The 15,487-nt window shown below is 37.3% G+C and overlaps 1 protein-coding gene across 1 annotated transcript in view; it reads right to left on the reverse strand.

The window, feature by feature from the left end:
- Positions 1-15,487, reverse strand: part of cpne4a (copine IVa) — a 61,695-nt gene that overhangs the window by 41,260 nt on the left and 4,948 nt on the right. Inside the window, exon 2 of the mRNA XM_084386066.1 lies at positions 9,315-9,504. Coding sequence (XP_084242192.1) covers positions 9,315-9,485 — 171 coding nt within the window. The 5' untranslated portion in view covers positions 9,486-9,504. The remainder of the gene's footprint in view (positions 1-9,314; positions 9,505-15,487) is intronic.

Here is a 15,487-nt window from a genome sequence, read left to right on the forward strand (position 1 = left end):
GAGCCTCAACATGTGCAACATCCACCACACATGGGTCTAATTGCCCCTGGAAGCCACATTTAACTTCCTTTCCTCACAAAATCCCATGTCTCAGTGATTCCTTTGCAGAACGTGGGGTCTCTGATTCTGCAGCCACATTCACTCTGAATAGTTCATCTCCACACTTATGATAGCAGGCCCGAGAGGAGAGCTGCAGGGTGCAGAAAGAGCTATCATTAACCATTTCAACTGCATGCCAGCACCGCAGATAAGTTGTCCACTTGAGACCTCGCTTGCTATCTTTAAATACATGTGAAGGAGACACTAAGGCAGAAAAGTGGATTTTTCAAAGAGGAAGATAAAAGGATGGAGGAGGAAGAACCAGAAAGTGTGAATATCCCTTTTTAATTGCTATTTGCAGAAATAAAGCTATTCTGAATAGCGTACTAATGTTTATATTTTTTTATGAGATACTATATCTCACAATGCAGTGCACTCAAATGGACTGTTCCCAGTGTGATAAATGAGCACATCAAGGTAGTGTAACCACTGTTCCTTTAACTTTGAACTTGCGAAATACGTTTCCAGCAGTGTCTTTAGGAACATTTAGTGTCTTCGCTCTCTTTTTGTATCCTGTTCCCTGTTTGTGAAGGGTGATGATATATTCTCTTAACTTTTTGGAACATTCTTTTTACTTAGCCATATTTCTAACATGCAGTCAAACGTGACACTCAACAAACTTAGCCAGTTCACATATGTCATGTGTTCTAGGTCAAGCACACCTGGTGCAACTAATGAAGCCCTTGATTAGTGGCATCAGGTGTGCTTGAGACAACACCTGTTTTGCAGAATTGAACTGTTGTGAGGGATTCTATTCAGGGGGTTGAATAATTTTGAGACTGCAGTCATTAAAAGTTGCATTTTCAGTTGGATTTGGGGAAACAACTTGAAACATTTGTTGTGTTGAGCTATTTCAATTACTTTAGTTTGATTTGATCATTGCAAACACCTGAAAGTCTGCACATTTTGCAAATAAACCTGATTTGTAATGGGGGTTGAATAATTTCGATTACAACTGTATATATTTTAAATAAATGTTGTTGTTCTTTTGTACTTTCTATTCATCAAAGATTCCTGAAAAAGTTATCACAGTTTCGGTTAAATTATTAAGCAGCACAACTGTTTACAACATTGATAATAATAAGAAATGTTTCTTAAGCACCAAATCAGCATATTAGATTGATATCTGAAGGATCATGTGACACTGAAGACTAAGAGTAATGATGCTGAAAATTCAGCTTTGCCATCACAGGAAGAAATTACATTTTAAAATATATGAAAATATAAATAAAAAAAACTCTTATTTTAAATAGTAATATTTTTTCACAATAGTCCTGTTTTTACTGTTTTTTTTTATTAAATATTATTGCAGCTTTGTTGAGGATAACAGACATAAAAAATGTACTGGCCCCAAACGGTATTGTTTATAAAGTCAAATGTAGCACACGACAATTGTAAACATTTATAATGGAATAGTGCCTTACTCACTATCTTTAAGGCAGTAGTAGAAACAGTATACTAGAAGGAGACAGATGCCTTGTAAAACTCAACACTAAAATCACAATGCTTGATATGGCACCTTCCCATCATCTTTTTAATAGCATACACAATAGCTGAACCTGCATGGAAATCTGCATAAATTCAGTCAAAGAAGCAGCATTTGATACCTATTATCCAATTTTATTGTTAATTTGAAACTTATTCTCAAAATGATTCTCAAAATTCATGTATAGGCAAGATCAAAATAGTAATTGCGAACATAGTCATATAATTCCTACTAAAACACACACATTTTGAAACAGTCAGTGAGGCAAGATGCCGCAAGAAAATGTCCATTTAGGGAGAAACTTTCAAATTCAAGTTTGACTGTGATAAATTAATGATGGTGAAACAGAGCTCCCAAAGAGATGTTCAGCCCCATTCCATCGTGCAGATGCAATGGACAAAAAGAACAGCGAGCAGACCTTGCACATGCACACAGAGGGGTGATGGAACAGAAAGGGAACACACAGAGAAAGGACGTCTGCCATCACATGACTGACAGATTGTAATCGTGAGTGCCCAGATGACCCACGTCTAACCGCATAACTCTGTCAGCCTGCTATGTTTATGCTTACGCTTCATGAATATTGATATTATTTCTGAAATATCACTGAAGTTTAGAACCTGCATCATGATAAGCCACAGCTTCACTTCAGCAAATGCCAAAGCAAAAAAAAAGTTGAACAGACAAACGTGCCTCTCAAATTCATGACTGCACAAAACCTGGAGTGTAAATGATAGAAAAGAAGACATTAACAGGGGCAGAAGAAAAAGAAGGAAAAGATGAAGAAAGACAAAATGTTCACTTTCAGAACTGATAAGCCATGGCAAATAGAATTTTAATCACCAAAAGGAGAAACAAACTTGTATTCTACTAAGGCAAGCATCGAAATTACTACTGCTTATTTTACTCAGTCTTTAAGTAATAAGCCCAGCGAAGTGGAGTGCCTAAACCCCCCTAAATTCACTGTAAAACACGGCTTCAAGGGGCTTATTGCTTTTATAAAACGGTTACTACATCAAAATATTCATTTTAATATTTATTTTATTCATAAAATAAACACCAGCAACAAAAAACATAACGTTATAACACATTTATTCCTCCTCCAAGCAATGTCCAAAGAGGTTGCCAAGCAACACATGCAGCAACAAAGAATCACAAACGGCAGTTGCGCAGTAACACTAACGTAATGCGGTCACAGGTGTATGTTTGTTGAGTAATTTACAACGGCTTCGTTGAACGCGGCTCAACCAATCAGAATCAAGGACCGGAATTATCCGTTTTATAAAATGTAATTTATTCCTGTGATGGTAAAGCTGAATTTTCAGCAGCCATTACTCCAGTCTTCAGTGTCACATGATCCTTCAGAAATTGTTCTAATGCTGATTTGGTGTTCAAGAAACATATTAATGTTGAAAGCCGTTGTGGAAACTGTGACAGAAAGAAATTAACACTTTTAGGACACATTAAACTGATAAAAAGTGACAAAGATATTTCCACAAAGTATTAAGAAGCAAAAACTGTTTTCAACATTGATATAATAAGAACCATTATTAATAATTGAGCTCCAATATTAATGGATAATAATCAGCATAGTCGAGTCACCTTTTATTCTTATAGCACTTTATACACAATGGAAATAGTTTAAAAGCAGCTTCACATATTAATAGCAAACTTCATCAAATATGAGACAGATTCAAATTATGACAATAGTGTCATTTTTCAGCTCAATGCAGCTCAATAACTGTGTAAATTCATTATGAAACAAGTTCAATTCAGCAATAAGCAGCTCTACTGAAGACAGTAATGTCATTATTCAGCTCAAGTCAGTTCAATTTTGATTCAATTCAGATAAATAACAGTGTTGATGTTGCTTCAACTCAATTCTGAAAACAATTGCTTAACCTATAAAGCAGAAGATAACAGTGTCATTATTCAGCTCAATTCAGTTCAATTAGAATAGACAGACAGAGAGACAGATTTCAGGACGATTCAGGACTTAGCAACAACATAGAAATGGTCTGGAAAAACAACCACAACACCCTGGTATCAGTAATGGGCAAACATCACTATATAGGCCTATGTCACGAAAAAATTGAAGACCGGAAGTACGTCTTTTAGTAGGGATACGGCTCTTCCGGTAAGCTTTTTACAATGGCAGAGTCTGATAGATACCGCTGGATCAAATCTCTCCGCAACCTGCCTGAAGTCACATATGACGATGTGGTTCGGATGGTAAATGAAAACTCTCAAGTGGAAACGTCAAAACTGAGGAAAGGGTACAAGTTCTTCTGGGAGAAATTCATTTTCAATTACAGAGGTAAGTGTTTGAATTCCGCTGACAGGCTGTAAGTAAGGTAAACGTTTCTATGGTAACAGCGAGTTGGACCAATCAGCAGACGTTGCTGCTACGCTTAGGATTGTGGGTAGTGTAGGTTTTTTTTCATAAGATTGCGGATAAAACATGTTTTTCTTAAAACAAGGTTTATTTCATACAAACTTATAGCTTCTACAGGAGCAAAAACCTTCGTTTCACAACCTCATAGCTCGTGGTCAGTCTACCTCGGATGGTTTAGACATTATGGCTGATAATCTAAATCCTTATCGAGAAATACTGTTGACCGGAAGTTCTGAATCCCTACTCCGCGTTCCGGAAGCAGGAAGTGTGACATAGGCCTATTGTGCGATTGTGATGAGAGGATCCCTAGTATGACATCACTACAGCTTGAAGTTTTTTTTTTTTTTACATCAATATCCAATTATTTCATACCATGAAATCAGTCTAAGCGAAAACTAGATTGCACCCTGAAGCGAGCGATATGGAGATACCCTATCCTTATTCAACAGGAGTGCTCCCTGCTCCTGTGATTGGCATTCTAGGTAGATGAAAGAACAGCTCCACCTGCCACAGTCATTCACATGTGCGACTGATTGCTGTAGGTGACAGACTCTTATCTTCAGTTCTGCCTTTTGTCTGGTTATTGGTGAGAGTTGACAGCCATGGACTGGGATCTGACATGCTGACAGGTCATTATAGCCAATGGCAATGTAACTTTAGAGCTGAATATTTTTTGTGTGTTCTTCACATAGCCTTCATTTTTAGAGAAATTGAGAGGGTGGTGTCAGTTCTATCAGAGCTCACATTATGAGGCTCTTTGAGTGAGAAAACCTTTATTTATTGGTATTTCTCACACATAGAATTGGAAATGAAGTGTTGGATGATTCAGTACACAGGGTTCCCACACCTTCTGACTAATAAATTCATTATCGCTGGACAAGGATCATTCAGAATCATTGTACTTGCACTCATAAAGTCAATTTCTCTCCATTAACAAATTTAGAAGAAAGTCATGAATATAAATAAAAACCTAAAAGGACTTTTCAAAATTGTATTTATATTCACAACTTTTCCTGGCCTTGAAAACACAAATTTAAAATGTTGTAGTATTTCTAGGTTTTGCATGACTGTAGAAATCCTGACCATAATCTGAATATAATAAATGTATTGTATTTATAGGAAGTAATATCTTAAAGGAAGTCATATTTTGTCAAAATATTAGACATTTTACGAAATTATAAAAATATAAAATTACCATAATAAATATTATAATTAAAGTATGCATATTAAATTCAATTAAATAGAAATCAAATACATTTAAATAAATTTACATAAATTTAAAAGTCCATTGTTCCAAAATAATAGTAAACTGAAATAGGGTGCTTTTTATTTATTATTATTATTTGAGTTGTTAATTATTTGTTTTAACTAGATTCTTTAAAAGACCTTGATAGATAGATTAGATAGATAGATAGATAGATAGATAGATAGATAGATAGATAGATAGATAGATAGATAGATAGATAGATAGATAGATAGATCACATTAGACCACTGCTCAGGACCACTGAACAAAATCCTCTTTGAAAGGAGTTGCCATGCACAAATGTACTTTTTCACAAATGTACTATATTTTCAAGGGCACAACCTGGAAACGTCCGGAAATACAGTACATTAAAGGCCCTTCACCCCAGAGACTGAGGGCCCATCGTGATTTTGTGTCTGCAGTCAGCATTATGGAGTGCCTTCTTTGTGATTCAGAGCATACTGGATTTGCTGAGAGTGTTTGTGACCATCTCTCTCTGTATGATGGTGCTCGAGCTCTGGCTAATCGCAGGCAGGGTCAGCAGCAGGTCTTTACTCTCCCTGACTGCCGTAGTTTAAAAGCATGTTTCCTGTACTTACACTCACTCAGGAGCCATCAGCTAAACAAACAAACACTAATCTTGATCAAGGGTCAACAGACAAACACTGCTGACTATGAAAATTCATAATGCAACACTATTTACAGGTGGTATTTTTATAGTAAACCCATTTTCAAAGTACACTACTGTAAGATGTTTTAATGTTTTTGAAAGAAGTCTCTTATGCTCACCAAGGCTGGATTTGTTTGATCAAAAATACAGTAAAAACTATACTGTACTGTACAGTAATAATGTGAAATATTATTACAATTTAAAATAACTGTTTAATTTTAATGTATACAATTATATATTGCAAAAAAAAAAAATTTTATGTTACTGACCCCAAACTTTTAAATGTTACTAGCCACTCAGCATTTTCACCGGCCACAATTTTGACATCGATACCATAGGGAAAAAATGCCCTATAAGCCATATATCCCTGGGTCAGGTCTTAAAGTGACAGAAGCCTAATGGGCTATACCTGCTGCCAAATTATGAGATAATATTTAAAATATCTATATGGCAGTTTTTCCCCATTTAATACATAAATTCAAATTTGTATCTATTTAATTTATTTTAAACATGCATATAGATACTCTTTTTAAAAAAAGCTGTATCTGGCATTTTCTCTACCCAAACCAGTGACCTGAAACAGTACATAGAGTTTTCTCCTCTCAAAGCTCCAGATGAACGAGGGATATTCTTGGAAGCGAGATACAGACCGAATTTAATTAACACTGTCATACTTTAGCTAAAGATTTGATAATGCCTCCCAGTGTAGTTGGAAATTGAGAGATGAGCTATAACCGGAGAGAGAGACTATCACAGTGGGATATTCCACTCAAATTAGATTTAGCCAAAACCCACGGATATGAAATTTAAGTCATTGGGGCACTCAATACAATAGCATGTATAAGTGACATTTTCAGATAAATGAGTTTGACCCATAGCACTGCATACTGAGGAAACAGGTTAAGAGGTGTGAAGAGAAATGCAATCATGACTGCAATAAATCACATTGCTCTTGTTTGTTGCACTAGAAATGTAAATCTGCTTCAGGCAGCATCAGAGAAACAAAATATCATGATATTTAGCTCATAGCTCATAAAATGTGTTTGGTTTATTGGCGTTATTTTAATATTTATGACATTATACACAATTCCACACGTAATCCCATTTAAAATCTCCATTGTAGTGCAATGAAGTGAAATTGGAAAAATGGTAGAAAAAGCATGATGCAACAGGCTCAGCCAGCAGCCCTTAAAGAACAAACAGTACAGCTAAACAGAAGACGTTCTTCAAATGTTCTTCATAGCGGGATTTCCAGGGGGAATGAAGAGATCCTTTGAGAACATGTACGAAGCGGTTGCAAAATTAAGATTTTAGAGTGGGGTTTCCTTTAGAGACACACACACTCAGCGAGCAGAATCACTATAAGTGAATATGTGAATGTTTAATGAGACAGAGCGTGGTGAGAACAGATTCCCGATGGTGAGCTGGCAAAGCCTTCATAACCTGACAGGGAGATTTCTCAGTGTACATATGCTGTCTGCTTCTCTCGTTCACTCACACACAAATATATATATATATAAAATTCTGTCATGACAACTCTCTGAGTGTTTGGCATGACAATGTTGGTATGTTTGTTCTTGGCAGAATAGATCTGCAACACTGCTGCTGGTATTGCTGCTGCTGCTGCATAGTAAGTCTGGGACTTACTACTGCCAATACATATACAACACGCTGCTGTGAGCAAGTAAGACATGTTGCTGCTTTACAATGACATACAGTACATGAATTACCCTATACAGGTGGAGCTGGGGAGGTGGACGGTTTCTGAAAGCACACTGCAAATTTCTACAGCAAACGCTTACCAAGTATTTGAAAATTAAGCAGCAAGCTCATTGGCTGCTGATACAGCAAGAACCAATCAGCTGTGCCCTATAGAGAATGTGATAGCAATATTGAGTGAAGGACCTATCAGCCTGCACCATCTAGAGTTTCATGATAGAACTTTGTATTTCTCCTGAAAAGAACAAACAGCTTGTCATAGATCAAGCATACATGGGAGAACCGTTGGGGGAAAAACTATACTTTAGGCAGGTTGGTTATGAGGCAATACTGTGGATTTGTGTTATGCCTGAGGTCCTTGTGTAGCTCTCCCACACCGGAGACCACGGTTCGAAAGCGGCTCGAGTGGGACCAGTTACACATATAACAGTGAAAACATGGATTGCTAGAAAATGACTTCAATGGCGGGAAAGCATTGTGTCATAAATAATGGAAAATTATGTCAATGGCGGGGAAAGAGTTAATAATCTAAAGAACCTTTTTCCCCTTTTGTGCAATGGAGAGTTTTAAAGGATGTTTAAGATTCTTCATGGAACCACCAGTGCCAAAAAAAGAGTGTATATACCCAAAACTATGCTCATGTGAGATATGGGGCCCTATTTTAACGATCTGAAACGCAAGTATCAAACGCGAAACGCAAGTAACTTTGTGGGCGGATCTCGGATCTCTCGCAAAATTACTCTTGCGCCCGACACAAATCTAAAATGGGTTGGTCTGAAGTAGCTACATTACTCATAGGTGTGGTTTGGGCGTAACGCGAAATAAACCAATCAGAGCATCATCTCACATTCCCTTTAAGAGCAGGCATGCTTGTTCCATGGCGGATTGCTATTATAACGGCGGATTTGCCAGGCAGGCGCACGCCAGGAGCGGTTCACAGCCGAGGAGACCGACGTTCTCATCAGGGCCGTAAAAGACAGAGAAGTGACATTGTATGGGGATGGGAGAAACCCACCCAAATAAGCTTATAGTTAAACAGGCGTATAATAATTTAGGTAAATGTGTAAGCTAGATTTATGCCTATTTTTTCACATCTTCATGGACACCACAATGATTTCCCTCATGTGGAATATTTTCCCTTGTAATTATGTATAGTTTGCAAAAATGGCAACTGCTGCGTCTGTGTGTAGATGAGAGAAGCAGAGTGTATGCGCGTTGTGCACACGCTACATTATGGCCCTTAAAATAGCATCTGAACGCGCCACTGACTTTAGACTAGGTTTTTCCTGGTCTGTGGCGGAATTGTTTTCTGGAACTGCAAAATAGCACCAGGGAACGTTTGCGCCGGAACACGCCTCCTCTTTGCGCTGAACCGCCCCCGGGAGCGCAAGTTCATTCCCTAATTTACCGACGTGCGTCTGTGGAGGGAAAAGTCCGCTGTGCGTCAGGTGCAAAATAGGAATGATACATGCGTCGGTGTACAAAGTCAATTGCGCTGGGTGCAAGATAGGGCCCATGGTGTGAAAATTAGTGTAAAATTGGAAGAAAGTAGCAAAGGAATGTGTGAAAAGGCACAAGTGCTGTGAAAAATGCATTGATACGGTCCACAAAAACGATTAGAAGACCTTATTACCTAAAAATGATTTCATTTAGTCACATAACCAGAAATGTTATGCATCTGACTGGAAAGACAAACCCACCTCCAACCACTGGCCATGAGACTGCATTTTGATGACCACGCAGGGATCAGGTTTGTTGAGGGCATCCCTGTCTGAGATGCCTTTACAGGTGACCCGCAGCTCTACTTTGGTCAGGCAGGGGCTGTTGAACAAGCCCAGAGAATTGGCTGCAGACTCGTAGATGTCGCTCATGTTTCAGGAGATACTTGTGCTGTAAGGAAAAGAGAGATTATATATTTTATTATATTTTTCTTTTAGTTGTGATATTTTTTTATGTGATTTATTACAAATAATTTAACAATTTTAAAATACAAAAATGTGTCCTTTGTAAATGGTCCCTACTTAGAAGCAAGTCTACCTCAGAGAAATCGACATTAGCAAGTCAAAATCGAAGTTGTTTGCAAAATGAGCTGCTTTTGACTGTAAACCAGTTATTCAATATGAAAATAAAACACACAATACTATGTTGACCTATAAAGTCACTTTTTGTAATGTCTATTCAAAGATTTAATCACTTGACAGCCTTAATGATTTAGTATTTTTGTATCACAAAATCAATGACATTAAAAGGGATACTTCACCGATAAGCATTAAGCTTTGTATTAGTAGAAACCCGGTAGTATTTTCGAATGACCATGCATCCCTCCCTCATGTCCCCCTGAGACGAGAGATTTCTGTATTGTGTGTCTGGAAAAAAAACTCAGATGACGCGAAAATTGTAATTTTGCGTCATCTGAGGCTTTTTTGGCCAGAGGCGAGAGACTACAGCCAGCAGGAGGAGCTCGTTCCACATTTTTTCAACCCGCCCACAGGGGGTGGAATTTCACGATAAAATGGCGTCTTTTCAGTTTCGAGTCAACTATAGCCTAGTTGTATCATTTCTTCCGTTACTGCCCTCTGTAACCAGTAGGCGTGGCTTGGGAGTGGCCTCATAGGGCATCAAAGCAAGTGCATTCTGGGAGTTGTTGTTTTTCATCCACATGAGCCAAAATACATTTTCTGGCTTTTCTCAGTCTAGAAGGCATGCAAACTTCTAAAATAATTTCGCATTTCTATTACATAAATGACCCAATTTAAATACGCATTCATCTTTCCAGCGGTAAAAACAGTCAGATAATTTATTTAGTTTTTAGTTATTTTCAAAGAATGCAAATAAATCTGGTTATTATGCATGGTGGATATGCATTTTTCAAAATATCTGCTAAAGAAAAAGACGTGTGATTTAACGTCCCATAATTTTTCACTGGGAATACATATTTAATCACTGTGTGTGTGTTTATGGTGAGACATATGGGAAGCCTCTAGAGACACAAATTTATTGAAATGCTGATGAGTGGGAAAATATCTAATAAGAATTCCCCAGTTATAATATAGAGCAATTGCAAATCATCTGAGCTAACTAAAATTACACAGCGTATGCGGAGAGGAGGGAGAGAGAGAGAAATCTGAGCCGATGAATAGATAGATATTGAATGATGGATGGATGTCTTAATATAGAGAAAGCAAATTCCCATTTTTATTCCCATTCCCGCAATAGTATACGGATGTTTGCCATAGCAAAAAAACTTAAAAGAGAGAAAACACATTGGTCTTTAAATTCCCAGTTATGATGCTTTAGTTACTGTCAGATTTAGGTAAATAGTAATAAATTGTGGCTGTGCCTCACACAGACCAGTAGAAGCAGACCATGAGAGGTAGATCTGACCACGAGAACAGCAATGCAAAAGAGAACAGCTCAACGAAAGGATAATACTCTGCCAATGCAAAGTCATCCATCACTCCCACTGTATCGCACTGACAGGTGACAGCCTCATACATTATAGGTCAGTAGCAATAATACGGAGGTGGGCAGTTCTCTTCCTCAATGTATGTTTGCAAACTTTTCAACAGCGACGGCAAACTACGTCATCAGTCTTTCATCCTCTGGATGCTATTTTTGCCACTTGAGTGTTTTCTCAGCCAATTTCCCATCTATTTCTGACTCTGTTAATGGCTCTCATTAAGCCTCTTCACATACACACACAATTTTTGCAAAAGTCTCAAGAAATCTTCAATGTTAAATTACACCCATTAAAAACACTTGAACTGATTAAACCCCTTCTGATTGGTAAATAAATCTAAATACGGTATGCCGTTTCATAATATAAGCTATACTTTTAACACAAAATGTATACATTTTGCAAACATAATCACAGTTCATACTGTATATCAGTTTTCACTAGCATTTTGACAACAGGACAGAAGATTTGTACATATTTGCACATCTTTAAAGTTGAACACATGCTATCAGTATATTGATATCATGAGTTTCAGTGTTTTTGCATACTTGCACAAATAAATCTAAAATCCCCCAGAAAACCTCATGAAATGACCTCCACAGAAGGCAATAACCTCAGATGGCCTCCCCTGTGGACCTGCTCCATTGCTGACTACCTCATTTATGACTGCTTTCTGACAATACACAAGGAAGCATTGAGCCATTCAATCAAACTCCATTAAAATCTAATGGTGGCAGTTATTGGTTTCTTATGACTTTAAAGACAACATTAAATAAAAATGGAACCATTTGCTTTCTGAATAAATAACCCTGGTCATATTGTGCATGATTTATCAGTGCATTATTCTAAAGAAAAAGCTTGATTTTATAGTCTTTCATCAAAATATAGCACCATAGTGCACAAGCTCTGACATATTGAGTCCTGGTGCTCACGCAGCTGAAGTGAGTTTGAATCCATTTTCTCAATTCCCCATCTTCCCATCTCTCTACCATACTATGAATAAAAGTGGCATATAAAGGCCAAAAAAATGCAATTTTGCCTCTGCAAAGACCAAGAAAAAAATAGTATCAGTGTGAATGAACTGAATAAAAAAAACATGCCCAGGTCACATTTCACTCCAAATCAAAAGAGAGAGAGAGGGGGAAAAAAGTTATTTTGCATAATGAAAATGGGTTTGATCCATTAGGATTTTTTTTTTTTTTTTTTTTTTTTCATGAGATTAAACACATTTCATCTCTCAAAATTCTCATTATCATAAGGTGCACAGGTATTTCACTTTTATATATTCTCATTCTTCTCAGTGGTGTTTGTCATTTCTGCAACATAGTATTTATTTATTCAGATTTTCAGGTGAAATATAACCCAAGCTCTTTTTAAAATGTTTAAAACTTTTTCCTGAGATTCACCCACTCTTTATGGGGCAAGTAACCATATTTAGTCACTTCCGCACACATTCAAAATGCCCTCCCCCTGCTCCATTTGGAGTTGTAGAGTCATGTGGTTTTCTCTCAGCCAATCAGGGGAGATCAAGCTATCTGACAGATATTGACATCAAGGCATCTGACCAATCAGCAGTGGCCTGGAGCACCTCAAACACAGCCATCTTGCAGAAATCATAAATATTGCTTTTTTGAACCTGGCTTCTCCCACAGCTATAGTAATAACATCATAACTAATTAAACATGGTAAGTTGATGTAACTCACAAATTATTTGGTTGAATAGCTGTGTTAAAGATATTAAGATATGTTATGATGCATAGCATTTGTAAAAATTAGCTTAATGTTTGGCTGAAAACTAAATGGACCATATTTGATCATATGCCATAAGACTAGCAAGTGTCCATTTTTAGACATATGCCTTATGAATGTATGTTTTTTTTTTATTATAGTTAAATGGCACGCACACACAAATAAAAACAGGGACACTCTTAGGCATCCAAGTGTTTTGGCTCAGGGGGACAGCATGTGGTCCCCCATGTGTGCACAGTCACACACTCACACTTACTGTGGTTCTGGGTGCATGGAAATTTAAAAATGTATGTAAAACAACTATTTATACAATAATCATTCAATTAAAAAGCCCTTGTAGCAGCTGCCACAGCTTATTTGTGTCATTTTATTTGCAGAAAAAGGCACAGATTTACCACCGCTTGATTTTTTATATATATCTTATTCCTTTATGGGGCAATTTATACGGTAATTTCTTTTACCCTAGACAGACAAGTGCTCATATATGGTCACTTCATTGACCTTGATTTGTAATGCAAAGATGAAAAAAATTGAGAACATTATTTCTTTTTTTAAATGTCCTGTAACATCCCCCATTAGCTTTCTGAGGTTAAAATTTAGAATTTCCAAATATTTCAATGAGTGCCCTATAAAGGGTTAACCAAAAATATAGCAAATATATTTCCATTGCTAAATGCTGTTTCATTTGTCAAATGAATCTCAAATGTCTATGTATCATGCATAAATATGAAAGTAAAGGCTAATTTTAAGTCTAATGCACATATTATATGAGGTTAGGGTTAGAGAAACATGTACAGACTTGGTATCCCCAATGTCATCTGGAACATGCTCGGAATAGAGGTAGTGCTGAAACCCCCTCTCTGTATTCATTAAAGTATCAGTCTCAATAGAACAGCCACACAGTGGAGCTGATGGGGCGGCAGGTAAGCAGCGCTCCTGTGAGAGACTCCACCGGTACATGTGGTCTCCACCGGTGAGAGTGAATGAGAATTTGAGGAACTCCCAGCGACAACAGCTGTAATCATGAAACAGGATGCCTTCCACCGATCTGACAATGTTAGTCTAATCGCCCTCTGCTTTCTACAACATTTCTATACAGCATCCTGCTTGTTAAAGCAACGGAAGTCAAAATGTTTCATGCATCATAGATTTTTTGGAAGCAGGAGGGTGGAAGCAGTGCTTGACAAACAAGGCAGATTTCTGAACACTGTGTCTTGAAATCCACAAAGAAATCCCTCAATTTGCCACACAATTCCTCCGGCTTCCAGCTATCCATTTGATTTGGCAGAACTACGGGACTGTCATCGCCACTATCATGATTCAGATCCCCTTATTTGGCCTCATAAAACCCACCAACAGTCAAAAATTCTGGTATTTGTATGGCAACCAAAGCTAATTGGAAAACCATGCCGGTGGCAACATTTCTTCAAAATTATATTTTTTCTTCTTGGGATCTTTCATCATGACTCGTGTTTCGCAGGTGCAAGGCTGTACCAGGTGACCTACCGTACCGAGCAAGTTTACTATGTCAGAAAAATTAATCAAGAATCTGCCACTTTAATAATAATTTGTGCGAAAAGGATTAAACATTGCTAATGTTTTACTGCCACTAGTTTTGTAAAATCCTCAAAAAATTCCTCAAATACTTAAATTAAAAGATCAAAATTAACCAGAACTCAAAAGAGATAGTTTACACACAAAAAAATATTCTAATTGTAATTATTTACTCACCCTCATGTCGTAATGTGATATTTTTCACATGGAAAACACAAAAAAAGAATACAACAACAGTAAAGACTTTTAGTTAGATACTTTTATGATGTTTTTTGTCCTTTTTTGGAACTTGACAGCCACGTTTACTAAGAACTCTCAATCTATAATCAATGTGAAGTCTCTTTAAAAAGTCCTTTTTGTGTGTTCCACAGAAAAACCACAGAGCATACGAGTTTGTTCCAACATAACTGAGTAAATAAAGACTTGAGATATTTAATATCACTTTCCTTTATGGGATTCAGCAGATGCTCTTATCCTGAGCGAGTAAAGTTTTCATATTTAAAACTGCCAAGGTAAACAGATGGCGAGAGCGCACTTCTGAACGGTTATCTGCAAGCCGTAGCAGATATCTCCCTTGACAAGTATTTTACAAGCAATTACCTGGCAGCAGCACATTCCGTAGGCTTGTCATACAGTAAAAATATCAAGTAGCAAATAAACAATCAAAAACATTTCATAAAGGGTTAGCTTGGCAACAGCTATTCAGCAAATTATGGGCTGATCTGAATTACGCTGGTCACTTTGACAGGTAACGTCTACCTGCCTCTTACATTGTCATGAGTTGTTACAGGTGTTTCTTGAGATGCAGGCACAGTTATAACACTGGATGAAACACTTCACTTGTGCTTCAATCATAGACAAGTATAAACAAAAGACAGATTTCCAGCTGAACCCTTCTCTCATTTCTCATATCATACAGAGTTTCTCCACAGGGGAGCTGTCGCCTGTCAGCATGGATATATACCATGATACTATCTCCCCAAGACTCCAAAAGATGCTTCCTTTTACAGAATGCATTACAACCATAATATTGTTAACACTCAAAGCCCTGTAATTCAAGATCTATGCGCAGAGCTTGAATGCTGAACCATTCTTTGCAGTCCTTAACTTCAT

Source organism: Rutilus rutilus (genome assembly GCF_951802725.1).
Source record: "Rutilus rutilus genome assembly, chromosome: 17".
Classification (NCBI taxonomy): domain Eukaryota; kingdom Metazoa; phylum Chordata; class Actinopteri; order Cypriniformes; family Leuciscidae; genus Rutilus; species Rutilus rutilus.